The sequence below is a fragment of the Notechis scutatus genome, chromosome 6 (genome assembly GCF_049901735.1).
Source record: "Notechis scutatus isolate UNSWTSFEM ecotype Mainland chromosome 6, rNotScu1.2, whole genome shotgun sequence".
In the NCBI taxonomy this organism is placed as follows: domain Eukaryota; kingdom Metazoa; phylum Chordata; class Lepidosauria; order Squamata; family Elapidae; genus Notechis; species Notechis scutatus.
Window position 1 is genome coordinate 80,576,703 of NC_142014.1, and position 19,427 is coordinate 80,596,129.

General features: G+C 47.7%; 1 protein-coding gene across 1 annotated transcript in view; it reads left to right on the plus strand.

Annotated features, from left to right (window-relative positions):
- The window catches only part of COPG2 (coat protein complex I subunit gamma 2), a 54,042-nt gene extending 34,615 nt beyond the window's left edge, over positions 1-19,427 (plus strand). The window contains 10 exon segments of the mRNA XM_087968936.1: positions 412-487; positions 1,542-1,645; positions 2,630-2,755; positions 5,557-5,619; positions 7,277-7,416; positions 9,321-9,492; positions 12,463-12,560; positions 15,823-15,961; positions 16,942-17,040; positions 18,964-19,427. Coding sequence (XP_087825062.1) covers positions 412-487; positions 1,542-1,645; positions 2,630-2,755; positions 5,557-5,619; positions 7,277-7,416; positions 9,321-9,492; positions 12,463-12,560; positions 15,823-15,961; positions 16,942-17,040; positions 18,964-19,094 — 1,148 coding nt within the window. The 3' untranslated portion in view covers positions 19,095-19,427.

Here is a 19,427-nt window from a genome sequence, read left to right on the forward strand (position 1 = left end):
CTGTCAGAGAAGAAGCAGCTTCTTGGATGAGGAGCGAAATGTTGTCAAAGAAAAAAAACAGAAGCTCACCCAGACTACCAAGCCAGAAAGATTAGGGAATTCTATCTTAGAGCATAAAAATCAGTGGTGGGATTCAATTTTTTTTTTTACTATGGGTTCTGTGGGCGCGGCTTGGTGGGCGTGGCAGGGGAAGGATCCTGTAAAATCTCCAGTCAGAGGGTGGGATTGGCCGGTTCTCCGAACGACTCCAAATTCCCGCTACCCGTTCTCCAGAACGGGTCAGAACCTGCTGAATACCCACCTCTGATGAAAATATTGAAAAGGAAAATAGGAACATCGCCAGCTCCAACACGACGAAGCGGATCAAAGGAAACCATTAACCTTTTGCCTCCAACCTGCCTTCCCCTTTAGCGGCCGTCAGCGCTCTGGCCAAGTTTGGGGCTCAGAATGAGAATCTCCTGCCTAGCATTTTGGTGCTCTTGCAGAGGTGAGTTCAGCCCTACGCACCTACCGTATTTCCCCCAAAATACGACCTACCCCGAAAGTAAGTCCTAGCTTGATTTTTTTTTACTCGTGCACCCAATATAAGCCCTACCTCCAAAATAAGCCCTAATTAAGATCCCGCCCACTCCAGAGCGGACAGGTAAATATTAAACTAGGGTGGGGATGGCAGGGTGGAGCTGCCCTACTACTTACCTTTGGACAGGTGTAGCCAGGCCTCGCACACCCCGACACCTGCCTTGCGGGCCCATTTCTTCTGCAGCCGGCAAGGCTGGCAAGGCTCCAAATGGATTCTCTCTTTTCTTGGCTCCCAAAAGCTGGCCAGGCCTGGCCAAGGATACCTTGAAACGACGGTGAAGCCATATCTGGCTATGTTCGTTTTTCTCGGCTTTCGTTGGAGGTTGAACTGAATGACCTGATCGAAAACGGGGTGATTTCGACCAGGGAGGGTAGAGGCCCCGTTTCGGTGTTTAGGGAGGGCTGGGCGACTTCGGGCCAGTCTCTCTCTCTCTCTCTCTCTCTCTCTCTCTCTCAGCCCAACCCACCTCACAGGGTTATTGTAGGGAAAAGAGGATGGGGAACATTCATTGGATATAGCACTTAGGAGTAGCACTTAGACTTATACGTCGCTTCACAGTGCTTTTACCCCCTTTCTAAGCGGTGTACAGAGTCAGCCACTTGCCCCCCTTACAATCTGGGTTCTCCATTTTATCGGAAGGATGAGTCAAGCTTGAGCCAGTCAGGATCGAACTGCCAAACTGCTGGCAGCCAGCTGCATATCTCTGCCACCTTGAGTTATTTGTAAAGATAATAAAGGCAGGATAACCTAACAAAATCTAAAGAGGCGAGAGGTATGTGTGTTTCTGGACTTCGTGGGCTTAAGCTGACTGTTCATAAGTTGCATTTTAAGGCTGGTCGTTTTTGTCCACGAAGAAGCTTTCAACCAGTGTTGGTCTTACATTTCTTCTTTTGCTTCCTCCTCCTCCTCCTCCTCCTCCTCCTCCTCCTCCTCCTCCTCCTCCTCCTCCTCCTCCTCGCAGGTGTGTGATGGACAGCGATGATGAAGTCCGGGACCGAGCCACTTTCTACCTAAACGTTCTGCAGCAGAGACAGCTGACTCTCAATGCGGCCTACATCTTTAATGGTAGGTGGCAGAATAACAGAACTGGAAGGGACCTTGGAGGTCTTCTAGTCCAACCCCCTGCTCAAGCAGGACACCTATAACATGCCAGACAAATGGATGTCCAATCTCTTCTTCAAAACCTCCAGTGATGGAGCCTTCAAAACTTCTGGAGGCAATTTCTTCCACTGATCAATGTGTCTAGCCCTCAAGAAATTTCTCCTTAATTCCAGGTTGCTTTTCTCCTTGGTGGGTTTCCACCCGTTGCTTCTCGTCCTGCCTTCTGGGGCTTTGGAGACTAGCTGGACTCCCTCTTCTTGGGGGCAGCCCCTCAAATATTGGGACATTGCTCTCATGGCACCCCCTAGTCCTCCTCTTCACTAGACTAGACGTACCCAATTTTTGCCACCGTTCTTCGTATGTTTTAGCCTCCAGTCCCCTAATCATCTTCATTGCTCTTTTCTTCACAGAGCCTCAACGTGTTGTTTTTTTTATAATACTGGATTCAAATGTTCCAAATGTGCCCTTACCAAGGCCTTATAAAAGTGGCATTAATCCTTCACGTGATCTTGATTCTATCCTTTTTGTTCATGCAACCTAGGATTGCACTGGCTTTTTTGATAGCCGCTACGCACTTGCTGGCTTATCTTTAAGGGATCATCCCCCAGGACTCCAAGATCCCTCTCTCAGTTACTACTCTTGAGCCAGGTACCACCTATTCTGGGTACCTGTGCATTTTGATTTTTCTCGCCTCAATGTAAAACCTTCCTTTTTTTTTTTCCACCGCTGAATTTCATTTTGTTAGATAGCGCCCCCATCTTCAAATCCGTCCAGATCCTTCTGGATCATGATCCCATCTTCTGGAGCATTGGCTATTCCTGCCAGCTTTGGTATCATCTGCAGTGGCTTCCACAGTTCTCCGCTGCATTCAGCCCCGTGTCACCCTGGGGGCCTTCGAGCTCTTCTGAACGCCTCCTGGTTTCAAAGCCCCTTTCTTGTCTTCGGCAGGTCTGTCCGTCTCCATTCCCGGCATGGAGAAGGCCCTACACCAGTACACGCTGGAGCCTTCGGAGAAGCCTTTCGACCTGAGGTCCGTGCCGCTGGCCACGGCCCCCACCTTCGAGCAAAAAGCAGGTACTGGATTCGAGGGTTGTCAGGCTAACAACCAAGCTCAGAAGACCAACAAGGTCCCCCACAGTCCTCCTCTTCTCCACAAACCCCACTCTCCTTTCTACCACATTTCCCCGAAAATAAGACCCTGTCTTCTATTTTCTTGGCCACCAAAAAAAGGCACCAGGTCTTATTTTCAGGGGATTTCATCCACTGATTTCATCCACTGCCCCCCGGCCTCTTTTTCATTGTTGGAGGCCTTCAGGAACTACTACTTCTGCGGCAGGCAAGGCTTTCCTGAAGGCCTCTGCAGCCTTCAGGATCGATCCAGAGCTTTGTTCTCAGCTCCAGAGGCCTTCAGGAGAGCCTTGCCAGCCTTAATTGCTGCAGAAGAAGAAATGGGCCGGCCAGGCAGGTGTCGGGGTGTGCGAGGCCTGGCTACACCTGTCCAAAGGTAAGTAGTAGGACAGCTCTACTCCCCCCAATCCCCACCCTAGCTTAATTGTTACCCATCCACTCCAGAGTGGATCTTAAGTAGGGCTTATTTTGGGGTAGGTTTTATATTGGGCGCACGTGTAAAAATCAAGATAGGACTTACTTTCGGGATAGGTTGTATATTTTGGGGGAAAGAGGATAGCACTGATGATGTTTACGATGGTTCAGCGTTTTTTTTCAAGTGGGACCACTCTGTCAGGGCAAATATACAAAACTGTTTTTTGTGTTAAATTTATGTTTTACCGACAAAGAAATAAAGCGAGACCAGTATAGATCTATTTCAAGCTATTTAGCTCTCGGCAGCTAGCCATACCCTTCTGGAATTCGAACTCTGGGCTGCTTACATACGCTGTTTCCCCCGAAAATACAACCTACCTGGAAAGTAAGTCCTAGCTTGATTTTTACGTGGGTGCCCAATATATGCCCTACCCCCCCCCAAATAAGCCCTAATTAAGGTCCCACCCACTCCAGAATGCATGGTTAAAAATTAAGCTAGGGTGAGGATGAGGGGGTGGAGCTGCCCTGCTACTTACCTTTGGACAGGTGTAGCCAGGCCTCACATGCCTTGACACCTGCCTTGCCAGTCCATTTCTTCTGCAGCCGGCAAGGCTGGCAAGGCTTTCCTGAAGGCCTCTGTATCTGAGAACAAAGCTCTGGATCGATCCTGAAGGCTGCAGAAAAAGGAATTCCTGAAGGCCTTCCGACAGCAAAAAGGAGGCGGGGGGCGACGTGCCCAAGTGAGGTTAGTCAGTGGAGGACGTCCCCCAAAAATAAGACCTGGTGCCTTTTTTTGGTGGCAAAAAGAAATAAACAAGACTGTTCAGAGTTTTTACAGTGTTAATTCAGCGCCAGAAAAATAAACCCAGATGGCTGATGCTTCTTTTAACATCTTTATAAACACAATAAGTAGATTTTACAATACCAGTTGTAGCTTTTCTCCAACGTGGAGCAAACTCAAACAGAAACAGACATCAGTTTCACTTTAGTTCAGCAGGCAAGGCAAGACACACAGCAGAGGAGAGAAGCAGTTTCATTTTCAATAGACAGACTCAAAGCTCAACATCGCTTCAAAGCTGCAGAGCTTAATATAGAGCCACGCCTAGGCTGCTTCTAGTTTCAGTTTCCAGCCTAGGCTGCTTCTAGTTTCAGTTCTAGTTTCAGTTTCCAGCCTAGGCTGCTTCTAGTTTCAGTTTCCAGCCTAGGCTGCTTCTAGTTTCAGTTCTAGTTTCAGTTTCCAGCCTAGGCTGCTTCTAGTTTCAGTTTCCAGCCTAGGCTGCTTCTAGTTTCAGTTCTAGTTTCAGTTTCCAGCCTAGGCTGCTTCTAGTTTCAGTTCTAGTTTCAGTTTCCAGCCTAGGCTGCTTCTAGTTTCAGTTCTAGTTTCAGTTTCCAGCCTAGGCTGCTTCTAGTTTCAGTTCTAGTTTCAGTTTCCAGCCTAGGCTGCTTCTAGTTTCAGTTCTAGTTTCAGTTTCCAGCCTGGCTGCTTCTAGTTTCAGTTCTAGTTTCAGTTTCAGCCTAGGCTGCTTCTAGTTTCAGTTTCCAGCCTAGGCTGCTTCTTGTTTCAGTTTCCAGCCTAGGCTGCTTCTTGTTTCAGTTTCCAGCCTAGGCTGCTTCTTGTTTCAGTTTCCAAACTGTCTTCATTGGCTGATTTAGTTGCTATGCCTATTCGTTGGCTGCCCTTGTTACCATTCCACTTCATGAATCTACTCTGACAAAGACAGGGTCTTATTTTCGGGGAAAACACAGTATTAGAACGATGTATTAACCTCTAAGCCACGGGCTCTCCTAGCTCTGTCGGCTATACCAGGGGGGAGATTAAGTGGTTGTTGTTTTTTAATCGAAGCAACCTGGTCTACCCAATTATGGGATGGAGCACCTTACTTCTGCTTTCGCCTTTCAGCCCCAATCCAGGAGCCTTTGCAGGCGGTCGCTTTCACCACAAACTAATTTTGTGTTAAATTTATATTTGCTGACACATGATTTAGCGATTGATGATGGTTGCCACATCCACAGGTTTCACGATCACGAAGAAGTGATTTGCTAGACAACCGTGGCCAAAAAAAAAAAGCCTTTTGTAAAATAAGATGTGAGTCATTTCACAATTGCCTCGCTTAACAACAGAAATCCCAATTCTGGTCATAAGTCAGTGTCTGGTTCCGTTGCTTTCCAATCCTTGGAGGTCTGGGCTTCTCCATAACCTGCCATGCAAGGCTCCGTTACAGTCGTAACTCGGGGAGCGACCTTGTATGCCTGTGAGATTTTTCTCCTGGCATTCCGTTCCCTTGCACTCCCTGGTCAGGAACATTCATTGGTTGTTTAATTTTCTGTTTCAGAGATTTCCCTGGTAGGCAACAAACCTGAAAAAGTGGCCCCTTCACGACAAGACATATTCCAAGGTAACGGCTGTTTCTCTCCTCTTCCTCCGGCCATCAAAATTCACTCCGAGAGAAGATGTCTCCCCATAGAGGTTAAAGATTTTCTTTCTTCCTTTTCTTTTTTACTTTCTTCCTTTTTTCTTTCTTTCTTTCTTTCCTTCCCTCCCTCCCCTTCTCTTTCTCTTTCTTTCTCCTTTCTTTTTTCTTTCTTTTTCTCTCTTTTTCTTTTTTACTTTCTTTTTTCTTTCTCCTTTTTTCTTTTTTCTTTCTCTTTCTCTTTCTTTTTACTTTCTTTTTTCTTTTTCCTTTTTCCTTTCTTTCCCTTCCTTTCTTTCTCTTTTCTTTTTCTTTTTTCTTTCTCTCTTTCTCTCTTTTTCTTTACTCTCTTTTTTCTTTCTCCTTTTTTCTTTTTTTTTTCTCTTTTTTCTTTCTTTCTTTCTTTTTTACTTTCTTTTTTTTTTCTTTTTTCTTTCTCTTTCTCTTTCTTTTTTTTACTTTCTTTTTCTTTTTCCTTTTTCTTTCTTTCCCTTCCTTCCTTCCTTCCTTCTTTCTTTCTTTCTCTTTTCTTTTTCTTTTTTCTTTCTCCTTTTTCTTTTTTCTTTCTCTTTTTTTCTTTTTCTTTACTCTCTTTTTTCTTTCTCCTTTTTTCTTTTTTCTTTCTCTTTCTTTTTTACTTTCTTTTTCTTTTTTTTCTTTTTCTTTCCTTCTTCTTTTTCTTTCTTTTCTTTTCTTTTTCTTTCTTTCCTTCCTTCCTTCCTTCTCTTTCTTCTTTCTTTTTTCTCTTTTCTTTTTCTTTTTCTCTTTCTTTTCTTTTCTCTTCTTTTCTTTCTCTTTTTTTTTTCTTTTCCTTTTTCTTTTTCTTTCTCTGTCTTCTTTCTCTTTCTTTTTACTTTCTTTTTCTTTTTTCCTTTCTCCTTTTTTTTTCTTTCTCTTCTTTTTTACTTTCTTTTTTTTCTTTTTCTTTTTCTTTCTTTTCCTTCCTTCCTTCCTTCCTCCCTTCCTTCCTTCCTTCTTTCTTTCTTTTTCTTTTTCTTTTTTTTTTTCTTCTTTTTTCTTTTTCTTTTTCTTTTTTTCTTTCTTTTCCTTCCTTCCTTCCTTCCTTCCTTCCTTCCTTCCTTCCTTCCTTCCTTCCTTCCTTCCTTCCTTCCTTCCCTCTCTCTCTCTCTCTTTCTTTCTTTCTTTCTTTTTTTCTTGCCTTGATTTTTACAAATAAATCAAGGCAGTGAACATATATACCCATACCTTCCTCCTCCTCTTTTCCCCATAACAAGAAACCCTGTAAGGTGGGTTGCGTTGAGAGAGAGGGGCTGGCCCAAAGTCGTCCAGATGGCTTTTATGGCTAAGGCAAGACTAGAACTCCCCGTCTCCTGGTCATTGGGCCAAAGTCACCAGTCAGCTTTCATGCCTAATGGGGGGACTACAACTCACTGTCTCTTGGTCATTGGGTCAAACGCACCCAGCTGGCTTTCATGCCTAAGGCGAAAGTAGAACTCCCCGTCTCCTGGTCATTGGCCCAAAGTCACCCAGTCAGCTCTCATGCCTAAGACAGGACTAGAACTCCCTGTCTCCTGGCGATCAGCCCAAAGTTACCCAGCCACCTTTCATGCCTTGAAGGCACTGCCTCCTCTTCCTTACCTGTCATTACCTGACCCCGAACTCCCTTCCTTTCCCCATTTAGAACAATTGGCCGCCATTCCTGAATTCAAGAACCTGGGCCCGCTTTTCAAGTCCTCTGAGGCCGTGCAGCTGACAGAGGCTGAGACCGAGTATTTCGTCCGCTGCATTAAACACGTCTTCTCCAATCACGTTGTCTTCCAGGTATATATATAAATATGACAAAATATGACAAAAATGCAAAGCTCAGGCAGAGTAAATTCATGAGAACGACTTGAAGCTAGTTGAGTTGGTATCTTCATCGTCGCCTCTGCGTAGAACGGGGGTGTCCAGGATTGACCCCTTTAAACCCCCGTGGACTTCAACTCCCAGAATTCCCCTGGGGGTGGGGGGGAAGGAGAATTCTGGGAGTTGAAGTCCACAGGTGTTAAAAGGGGCTAATGCTGGATATCACTGTCCCAGAGCAATGTTCCTCACCGGGAGCCATTTTAAGAGGGCTGGACTTCCAATGCCCAGAATTCCCCAGCCAGTCACGTGGGAGATACTGATGGAAAATTAGAACCCGGATCCTATACAGAGAGGTCCCCAGATGGGATCAACCTGTGACCCATGTTAAAATGGGGCAGGGGGCTTCAGGCACATGGATGCGGCCACCATTTTTGCTGAGGGGGGGTCCATGGTGCTTTCTGAGCTTGGTGGCTTTCTCGCATGACGTTTCGTTACCCACCTAGGTAATGTCATCAGTGCTTGAAGGGAATAGGGTTTGTGAAGTAAAAGAGGCAAAGAAGGAGGAGGAGAACTGTGGGGGTCCTTGGTGCTCTCTCCGCTCAGTTTTCTTGCAGACGTTTCATTACCCAGTTAGATAACATCAGCAGTGCTAGAAGGGAATGAGGCATAAGGAAAGGAGGAGGAGGAGGAAGAGGAGGAGGACGGTGGGGGTCCTTGGTGCTCTCTGAGCTGGGTGGTTTCCTTGCAGACGTTTCATGACCCAACTAGGTACCGTCATCAGTGCGATCATGATACACATCAGTGGCTCTCAAACTTCTCTTTAGTACGGACTCCCTTCAGATATCTTTCATGGCCAGGGACCCCCAAGACTTAACTCGAGTTAAATCATATACATTGCTTCAAGCCTTTTGGTTGAGAACACTGATGACATGACCTAGTTTGGTAATGAGACGTCTGCAAAAAGACAGCCAAGCTCAGAGAGCCTCAATCCTCCTCCCCACAACCCCCCCTCCCTTCCAGCACTGATGATATTACCTAGTTGGATCACGAAACGTCTGCAAGAAAACCACGAAGCTCAGAAGAGTACCGAGAACCCCGCAGTCTTTTTCCTCCTCCTCCTTTCCACAACTCCCCCTCCCTTCCAGCACTGATGATGTTACCTAGTTTGGTCATGAAATGTCTGCAAGAAAACCACCAACCTCTGAGAGCACCAAGGACCCCACAGTCCTTCCTCCTTTTTCCTCATTTTCATTCCTTCTTTCCCTTTCTCCTCCTCCTCCTCCTCCCTTCTAGCACTGATGATGCTACCTAGTTGGGTGAAAAAATGTCTGCAAGAAAACCACCAAGCTCAGAGAGCACCAAGGACCCCACAGTCCTTCCTCCTCTTTCCTCGCTTTCATTCCTTCTCCTTCCTTCTTTCCCTTTCTCCTCTTCTTCCTCCTCCTCAATCCCACTTCCTCCTAGCACTGATGATGTTCTCTAGTTGGGTCATGAAATGTCTGCAAAAAAAGGACCAAACTCAGAAAGCACCAAGGACCCCACAGTCTTTTTCCTCCTCCTCCTCCTCCTCCTCCTCCTCCTCCACAACCCTCCCTTCCTTCCAGCACTGATGACGTTCCGTAGTTGGGTCATGAAACGTCTCCAAGAAAACCACCAAGCTCAGAGACCACCAAGGACCCCTCATTTCAACCTCCAGCTACAAATATTTGCCTCTATTGGTTCCCTCTTGGCTGTTGGATAGAGCCACCCACCGGCACCTGGTTTTTACGTCGAGCGTTCTTGTTTGTCAAAGTTAGGATGCTCAGCCAAACTCCGGAGTAAAAGGCATACTAGCAATCCCAACCAGGCGCTCTCCTTTTTTCTTTTTTCTTTTTTTTTAGTTTGATTGCACCAACACCCTGAACGACCAACTCTTGGAAAAAGTGACGGTTCAGATGGAGCCTTCGGAAGCTTACGAAGTCCTCCGTTGCATCCCGGCACCCAACCTTTCGTACAACCAGCCGGGCATGTGCTACACGCTAGTGCGCCTACCTCTGGACGACCCCACCGCAGGTACTGCAAGAAAAGCTCCTGAGGTTCTCCCAGATATTCATCCCCTCCCTGTGGGTGGTACCTCTCTGATTTGAGGTTCACATTCCCCCTCCATTCCTCTTCTCCGTTTCAAAACTTTCTCGGGCCAATCTTTCCGAAAGGCACTAGAATTCCCAGCCGCCCACTTAGCTCAGTAGCCGAAAGAGTGAATCGTAGCTTAGCAAGACGTTTCCCCATCCAGGTGTTTTTGGTGTAATGTGCAACTAAGAGTAGCATCTCTGTTTGGCCCGCTCTGCAACACGTGGGGGGCATTGGTTAGTTCACGTGGTTTCCCGGAATGGCTGAACCGAGAAAAGCAGGGGGTTGGACTAGAAGACCTCAAAGGTCCCTTTCAGCTGTGTTTGGATCTTAAGATCTGAAAATGGATCGCTTCGGTGAACAAGAGTCGGTTTGGGCTAGAAAGCCAGATTCAAGGGGGAGAGGGAGGTTTTGCCCAGACGGAGTCCTCTTTTTAAGGTCAAATCACTTTTAAATGCAATAATTTTCAAATAAAAAAACTTTCTTTTTTTTTTATTAAGAATTTTTAGTTTTAAACAAACATACACAAACAAAACATAAAACCATCTTCCAGTTACATACAGTGTGTCAGTTGGTTACAAGTCTGTTGTGCTTCATAGTCCTCACTTACAGTTTATATAAATTCTCATATTATCCTAAACCAAACAACTTTCAAATCAGACAACTTTCAAATTAAGTAACTTTCAAATCAAATAGCTTTCAAATCACTTTCAAATCAAATTGTTTTCGAATCAAATCACCTTCAAATCAAATTGCTTTCAATTCAAATCGCTTTCAAATCAAATCATTTTCAAATCAAATCACTTTCAAACCAAGTCACTTTATTGGGCCATTCACCAAGAAAAAGAAAGAAGAAAAGAAAAGAGTTGTCAGATACTCAGAACATCCCAAAATAAATTTAAGAACAATGTGTAGAAAAACACATGAAAAAGCTTCATTCCTATTAATTAAAACTATCCTAAAATCTAGAATTACAGGAAGTCCTCGCTTTACGACCACAGTTGAGCCCAAAATTTCTGCTACTAAGCGAGACAGTTGTTAAGCGAATTTAGCCCCATTTTGCAACCTTTCTTGCCACCGTTGTTAAGTGAATCACTGCAGTTGTTAAGTTGGGCAGTGGGTCGTTAAGTGCATCTGGCTTCCTTCATTGAGTTTGCTTGTCAGAAGGTCGCAAAAGGACATGGCGACTGTCGTAAATACGAGTCAATGGCCAAGTAGCTGAATTTTGATCACATGACCACGGGAGATGCTGCAATGGTCATAAAGGTGAAACATATGGCCATCGGTCACTTTTTTTTTCAGTGCTGGGGTACCTTTGGTCACTGTGATGACCCGGAGTGTTAACACAAACGTAACAAAACCCAAAATGTAAATAAATGTCCTTTAATGCCTCCAACTTGGCCCCACTGTTCAATAATTCTCATTTGGAGATAAAACTTATTCAAAAATAGTCTTCAAAAGAAAGCAATACAGTCCGAACTTAATGAGCAGATAGAGGTGAAATTAAAAAAAACCAAACAAACTACAATGAAATTTTCACAACAGGACAGAAGTATTTACCAAATTCAAGGAGATAACAAGGCAGAGTCTGTTGGAAGGACGCCAACCAAGATAACTTCAGCCCAAAATAACACACACTTTGCTTCTGGCAACGTCGTGTTTTAACCGTCTCTCTTATATACTATTCTCCCCACCTGCCATCAATGAGGGGGATCATGGCCGCTTCCTCTCTCGTAAGCCAAGTTGCTCCCTTCTCCGTTCTTCCCTGCGTGTCCTAGGATGAAGAGGGGATGGGCCTGGTTCTTCCTCTGATTGCCCAGCCGGCCTCTGCCCTTCCCCAGCCTCCTCCACAACCTCCTGAGCCACACTTCCACTCCCTGTTGGCTGTTCCTCCTTTCCCTCAGAGTCCGACTCTGCCAAGGGCGTGACAGTCACTAAACAAATGGTTATAAGTTGAGGACTACCTGCATGGAATCCTTGAGCAATCGGAGGAAGGTACAGTGCAATACAGTTAGTCCTCGACTTACAACGGTTCATTTAGTGACCGTCCGAAGTTACAACAGCACTGAAAAAGGACCGTTTTTCACACTTACGACCGTGGCAGCCTCCCCGTGGATCCCTTGATCTAAACTTGGCAATTGACTCGTACTTACGACAGTTGCCGTGCCCTGTTGCAACCTTCGGACAAGCAAAGCCTGTAGGGAATCCAGATTCACTTAACCATGATAATTTCACAAAAGTTGCAGCGAGTTCCCTTAACAACCGGGGCAAGAAAAGTCATCAAACGGGGCAAAACTCACTCAGGCATGATATTCCCCTCTGAAAAAAAAATCGGGGCCGGCCAAAAGAGACCCCCCCACCGCGCGCCAAGAAATTGCTGCCCAGCTCCCTTTTCCTGCCGCTCAGCGGGCTCCGCTCGCACCGCCCACCCGCCCAGGCTCCGCTCAGGTATCCGGCTGGGACTGTCAGGAGTTGCTACGGCTGGCGCAGCTCGCGCGGCTCCAGTCCCGCGTTGCCTCGGGAAGGGAAAGGCAGGAGCCGCTGCTGCCGTTGCAAAGCGCCGCCGCGGCGCTTCCTTTTTGCCTTTCCTTTCCTGAGGCAACGCGGGACTGGAGCCACGCAGAGCCGCGCCAGCGGTAGCAACTCCTGACTCGGGGCCTCCGAGGGAAGGGGAAGGAGGAGAAGGAGGGGGGAATGGTGGGGGCGATTCCCCAAAAAATCGGAATTCCGATTTTAATCGGAAGAATATCATGTCTGCTCACTTTAAAAAATGTCTCACTTAGCGAGAGATGTTGGGCTCCATTGCGGTTGTAAGTCGAGGACTGCCTGTAGCTAAAGTATTTTTTTTTAAAAAAAGGACCAGTGGGTTAATCTGTCCACCTTTCCCGCCTTGTCTCTCTCTGCTCCCCCTAGTGGCTTGCACGTTTAGCTGCACGATGAAGTTCACCGTTCGAGACTGCAACCCCAACACCGGCGTGCCGGACGACGACGGTTACGACGACGAATACGTGGTAAGACCCGGGGAGTTTGCAGTCGGATGTAGAGGAGGAGGAGGAGGAGGACTGGGTTCCTCTCTGAACTTGATTGTTTTTTGCAGACGTTTTATCACCCAGCTAGGGAACATCATCAGTGATAGATGAAGAGAGGGGTTTGTGGAGGAGGAGGAGGAGAAGGAGAAAGTGTCAGGGTTCCGGAGATTGCCCTAATTAAATCACAAGCCTCGAGCCAAGCTTCCAAAAAAATCCGAAAGATTTATTAGGAGCAACATGCCAGCATTAACCTAAAGGAATCCAACTCCGACATACGTAATTCGCAGTCCCCTGTGACCCTGTTTCCCTCCGGCTCCTTGGTGTCATCAATCAGATTCTCCAAACGAAGCAGGCTGGGTGTCATCGATCACATTCTCCAATGAAGGATGCTCGAGGGAAAGAAGATCCCGGTCGCTTAGTTACAATCTTTTTTTTAAGATAATGGTGGAATGTACTTAGAACATAGAATAACAAAGAGTTGGAAGGGACCTTCGAGGTCATCGAGTCCAACCCCCTGCCATACTGCTCCTTCAGATTTCCCCTCCCCCCCCCTTGTTTATGGCAACTTGAAAACAGGCATAGGAATGTGTTCTGTCTCACCTGTAGCCACAAGGTGAGAGTCCAAATGTCCCAAAGGAATAAACACGAACAAACAAAATCAGGGACAAGAGAGTTAACTTTTCTCTGTAGTCGTCGTCGGCAGCTTTCCCAGAAGCTGTCTTCAAACCCAGATAATTCACACGATAATTCAGAGCCGAAAGGCAAACAGAAGGCTTCTCCCAGACTACGAACGTAATTAACGAAGTTTGACCCGGACAAGGATCGTTAGCTAACACGCCTCCTTATATTCCTTGAAGGGGCGTGTCAGTCTCTCTAATTAGTCTCTGACTTGACGTTTCTTTTCAAATTGTGCTTGATGTCTCAACCTGCATCTAGTCCTTGCATCAACCCAACTTTCGTCATTTTGATCATCACTCAAGGACTCTGGTATGTTCTGTGGATCAGCTGCTGACACCTGAGGCATGATTGATGTGGAAGGTCCTGGAGAGGATGGCGATTCCGACACTCCTTCATCCTCCTGGCTCACGTCTGCGTCTCTCATTAGAGCAGGCTCCAATTCCAATGCCAAACCCTCCTCATCACTCGAACCTGTGTCTTCTGACACATCAGACTCAAAGCTCACAGCAGGCTCAAACCTTCCAGTCACAACAGGAATGTTTTACGAGTTGACACGGAGTTTTGATCGTGCAATTGCAGCCGCCATCTTGACTTTTTTTCCCCACACACCCGTCAGACCCTCCTGATCGCTGGAGGACCACGACGGGAATTAGCATTTTTTAAAAAGTTTGTCATATGGCAAGTCCTTCGCTTACGACCACCATGGAGCCCCAAATTTACATCACTAAGCGAGATATTCTTTTCAGTAAGTTTTGGTCCTTATCGAACGACCTTTCTTGCCACGATTGTTAAGTGAACCACTGCGGTTGTTTAGTCACATGGTTGTTACGTGAATCTGGCTTCCCCCCCCCCACTGAATTTGCTCGTCAGGTCGTAAAAGGGGATCATGTGACACAGGAAACACCGCGACGGTCATAAAGTATGAATCAACCGTCGTAAACGTGAGTCGGCCAAGCATCTGAATTTAGATCACGTGACCCTGGGGATGCTACAACAGTCATAAGTGTGAAAAACGGTCGTAAGTCACCTTTTTTCAGTGCTATCGTAACTTTGAACAGTCACTAAGCAAACTGTTGTAAGTCGAGGACTAGCTGTCTATCCAAAACTAGAAAAAGGTGTTTTCTCTCTTTTAAGGCAGTGGTGGCTAACCTTTTGGGGCGCCTATGCCCAAAAATGTGTGCAATTACATGCTCCCGCTCACATGCCAGCACCCAGAAGGCAATGCACACGCCCCCTACGCATGCGTGTGCAATCCCCACCCACCCACCCCGTCACCCCTTAACTGCACTGCGCCTCACACTGATTTTCGGCCGGTTTGAGGCCTTTTTAGCCTCCCAGAGGCTTGAGGAAGGCTTCTGCAGGCTTTGCAGGCCGAAAACTAGGCCCGTTTCGTCACTTTTGGTATTTTCAGAAAAACTGGAAATGACAAAACGGGCCTAGTTTTTCGGCCTGCAAAGCCTGCAGAAGCCTTCCTCAAGCCTCAGGGAGGCCAAGAAAGGCCTCAAACCGGCCGAAAAACAGTTATGAGACACATGCGTGCGCAGTGAGGTAAGTTTGCCTGCAGCTTGCATGCCGGCACAAATGGCTCTGCGTGCCATCTGAGGCACGCGTGCCATAGGTTCACCATCACGGCTTTAGGGGTTTAAAAACTTTGCAATAATACAGGGAATTCTTGAAATATAAAATTACGACACTTTATAAAGTTGAATGAGTAAACAGAATATATACTAAAGGAGAAACAAGAGATGGTTAAATGAATTCTTTTTAATTCAAAGAAGAGAATCCAGATAGCGTCAACTCATAAAACATTTCTATGCCCATTTGATAGTTGCCAACAGAAAGAGGTGGGGGTTAAGAAGTTTGAAAGAGCAGTGCGGCAGCTTGGAAATCGAAAGTGCATTCCATTCATCTCTTGCAAAGATTATAATTGGGCGACTGAAGTTTCCGGCGCGCAAATCTCTAATTGGAAAACATGATTGATGACTCTTGGCTATGGACGTGTTTCATTGGAGAATATGAATTATGACAGACCCAAAGGGGTAGGGGGGAAAAAACAGGATCAAGGGCGACAGTGAATTACGTATCTCAGAGTCAGCTACACCTAGGTCATGCCGACATGTTCGCTCCCAATAAATCCTTTGAAGTTTGGCTCGAGGCTCAGGAATTAATTGGGGTAACTGCCGGAATCCTGACAGATAGTCCTCAACTTACTTACCTCATTCACTTAGTGACCGTTCAAAGTTACAACAGCACTGGGAAAAGTGACTTATGTCCATTTTCCACACTTGCAACCGCCGTCGCATTCCCCACAGCCACGGTGATCAAAAACTGGACGCTCAGCGACAGACTCACGTTTACGACGGTTGCAGCATCCCAGATTTACTTCACCACCGTGTGAGTCACTTAAGAACTGCTCTGATTCACTTAACAACTGGGGCCAAAAGGTCGCAAGAAGTGGGGCAAAACCCACTCCACAATCGTCGTTAAGCAGTGGAAATTTGGGGCTCCGCTGTGGTCATAAGTCCGAGGACCACCTGCATTGCTTTTCTGGGCTTCCCTTCCGCAGCTGGAGGACCTGGAACTCGCTCTCTCTGACCACGTCCAGAGGATCCTGAAGCCAAACTTCGCTGCTGCTTGGGAGGAAGTGGGCGATGACTATGAGAAGGAGGAAACTTTTGCACTCAGCACCATCAAAAGCCTGGAGGGTGAGAAGATGGCTGCCCTTTCCATTTGGGGTTCAAACCAGAAATGGGCTTTGGGGGAGGCAAAATCTCTGCACGGTCAACGGTTTTTAACAATGGGGCAGGATTCTTGGTGGCTGGGGAATTCTGGGAGTGGAAGTCCACCCATTTTAAAGGAAACTGACTGGGGAATTCTGGGAGTTGAAGTTTGCCCATCTTAAAGCCTGCTGGCTGGGGAATTCTGGGAGTTGAAGTCCACCCATTTTAAAGGAAACTGACTGGGGAATTCTGGGAGTTGAAGTCCACCCATCTTAAAGTATGGCTGGCTGGGGAATTCTGGGAGTGGAAGTCCACCCATCTCAAAGCCTTCTGGCTGGGGAATTCTGGGAGTTGAAGTCCACCCATCTCAAAGCCTTCTGGCTGGGGAATTCTGGGAGTGAAGTCCACCCATTTTAAAGAAACTGACTGGGAATTCTGGGAGTGGAAGTCCACCCATCTCAGCCTTTTGGCTGGGGATTCTGGGAGTTGAAGTCCGCCATCTTAAAGCCTGCTGGCAGAATTCCGGAAGTTGAATATAAATCTTCAACTTGCCCAGACTAACAGATAACAGATAATCAGAGTTGGAAGGGACCTTGTAGGTCATCTAATCCACCCCCCACCCCACCTCCCGCCCAAGTGGGAGACTCTACACCATTCCAGTCTCTTCCTGAAAGCCTCCCGGGATGAAGCTCCCACAACTTCTGTTCTTGAGTTACGACCATAATTGAGCCCGCAATTATGGTCGCGAGTCACGACAGTCCTCAAGGGAGTCACCCTGGGATTGACCCCAGTTTTACGCCCTTTTTCTTTTAACCGTGGTTGTTAAGCAAAACACCCAAGGCTTTCACTAAGGGAGCCCATTGTTTTGGCCAGAAGCCTCTGGATCCCCGTGTCTTGAACCCTGGACCTGTGGAGGACTCACCTCAGCTCTTCTTGTTGTTTCCGAAATCCTTTTCTCAATGTAGAAGCCGTGAACAACATTGTGAAGTTCCTTGGCATGCAACCCTGCGAGAGATCGGACAAAGTGCCCGAGAACAAGAATTCCCACACCCTCTACCTGGCAGGTACAAAACCCATCGGGAAATTAGGTGTGTGCATGTGTGTGTGTGTGTGTGTGTGTGTGGAGGGGTAGGCTTCAAAAGGGGTTCTCTGCACGGTTGCTTGGTGGGCGTGGCCATGATCGGCCTCCTGCACCACAGTGGGGGGGGGGGGCATTTTCACCCTCCCCTCACTCCTGAGGCTTTTCTCGAGCCTCCGGGAGGGTGAAAACGGCCTCCTCAGGCTCCGGAGGCCCTCCGGAAGCTGGAAACAGGCCCATTTCTGGCCTTCCGGAGCCTCAGAGAGGCCCATATTTCACCCTCCCCAGGCCTCCGCGCACTTACCTGCATCCAAAACAGGCCACGAACTAGCCATAAAATTAGCTACTGGTTTGCCACTCAGCCAGTATATATGCCTAAGGCAGAACTAGAACTCACCGTCTCCTGGGTTCTCCACCTGCACCTTTATCACTGTGCCCTACGGCCAATTGTGAGGTGGGAGCACCACCTCTAGGCCAGTGGTCCCCAACCTTTTTTTACCAGGGACCAGTTTCACGCAGAAACACTTTTTCAAGGACCGGGAGTCGAGCGAGGAGTTTGCTTGCAGACGTTTCATTACCTGACTAGGTAACATCTGATGTTGTTACCTAGTCGGGTAATAAAACGCCTGCCAGCAAACCACCAAGTTCAGGGAGCGCCAAGGCCTCCTCATTGCAACCCTGAGCGACAGATATTCTCTTCTATTGGGACATTTAAAACGGAGGGTTTCAGCTGCAGATTCAGGAACTGCGCCGGGCTGAGGAGCGCCTTCAAAACTGAGCGCTGGGCGGCGGCGGCCCACGGCTCGGCCCTGCCTCCCTCAGCCCCATCCCTCAGGTGTCTCCCTCCCTCCCTCAGCCTCATCCTCAGGTGTCTGCCTCATTCTCTCTCAGTCGCTCTCTCCGCTCCTCCACCAGCCCAGGAAGAAACTGCTTCAAAGAAGCGGCAGGGGCTTTTCCTGTCAGCGCAGCTCCTCAGCGCCGTTCACCCCCCACCGCCGCCGCGCAGTTCAATCCAGTGCTCAGCTGCCTGCCTGCCTGCTTGGTTTCTGGTTGTTTCAGAGAAGCTTCGCTGATAAAAAGAGGCGAATAGTTATTATTCTCAGCTGAAGCTGTCCGAAACCACCAGAAACGAAGGCAGGCAGGCAGAACGGAGCACTGGATTGAACCGCAGGCGGGCGGGTGGGGGTAAACGGGCGCTTGAGGAGCTGCGCTGACAGGAAAAGCCACCACCCCCACCTTCTTTGAAGCAGTTTCTTCCTGGGTTGGTGGAGCAGCGAGAGAGCGACTGAGAGAGGAACGAGGCAGGAGGAAACCAAGCCGCTGAGCCAGAGAGCAGGACAGGCTTTGATTGCTTCCTCCCTCCTCTTCTCTCATTTGTGTCCTTGATCCCCGATCCCAGCAGCATTCACCGAAGGCGAAGAAAGCCGCCATTTTTATTTTATTTTTATTTTTATTTTCTTTGCGGCCCGGTACAAAATGATCCACGGACCAGTACCGGTCCGCGGCCCGGTGGTTGGGGACCCTGCTCTAGGCCACCGCAACCCTCTATCTTAGGGCCTCCCACGGTCTTCCCAAAGGGATTGACCGATAGAGGTGGAGGCTCTTGCCTCACAACCAGGAGGCTGTGGGTTCAATCCTGGGTAGAGGCAGATATTTTTCTCTGGGCGCAATGAGAATATATCTGCGGAACAAAACTCTGCATTGGTGACAGGAAGGGCATCTGGCCAGTCAACACTCGGCTCCATTCAGTCGCTTAGACTCCACCCCGATGCAAGGGATGATGGGGCCCGTTAAAAGATGACGATGGAAGACCCTAAGATAGGACCGTCTCGTTTCTGCTGAAATCTTGAATCCCAGCCTACCTTCTCTCATTTCTCCCCTCCCCCCCTCTCCCTCCACCCATCCCCAGGTTTGTTCAGAGGTGGCTTAGATGTCCTGGTCAGAGCCCGACTCGCTCTTGGCGACGGCGTGACAATGCAGGTTACCGTCCGAAGCATCGTAGAAACCCCCGTGGACGTCATCTTGGCTTCCGTCGGCTAACGGTCGTAACCCGAGGCTGCCCCGTCCCTGACTCCTCTTCCGTCGGGGGCAAGGCGCAACCCGGATCCCGGGTGGTGCGTTCGTTCGGTTCGTTGGGCGATTCCCTTCGATGGTTATTCGTCTTTCAAGGAATGTTGGCGTTCCTTTTTTGCGTGTTCCCCCCAAAAGGCAAGGCAAAAACTCTGCCGCATCTTCCTCCCGGCTATAAATTATTGCCTTTGCGAGTAAGATTAGATGGGGGGGTTTCTAATGGGGGGCATTTTTTTCTTTTTTCTTTTTAAAAAAAAGAGTTCCTGGATTGATTTTGATCGGCCGCCAATAAATGGGCTGTTT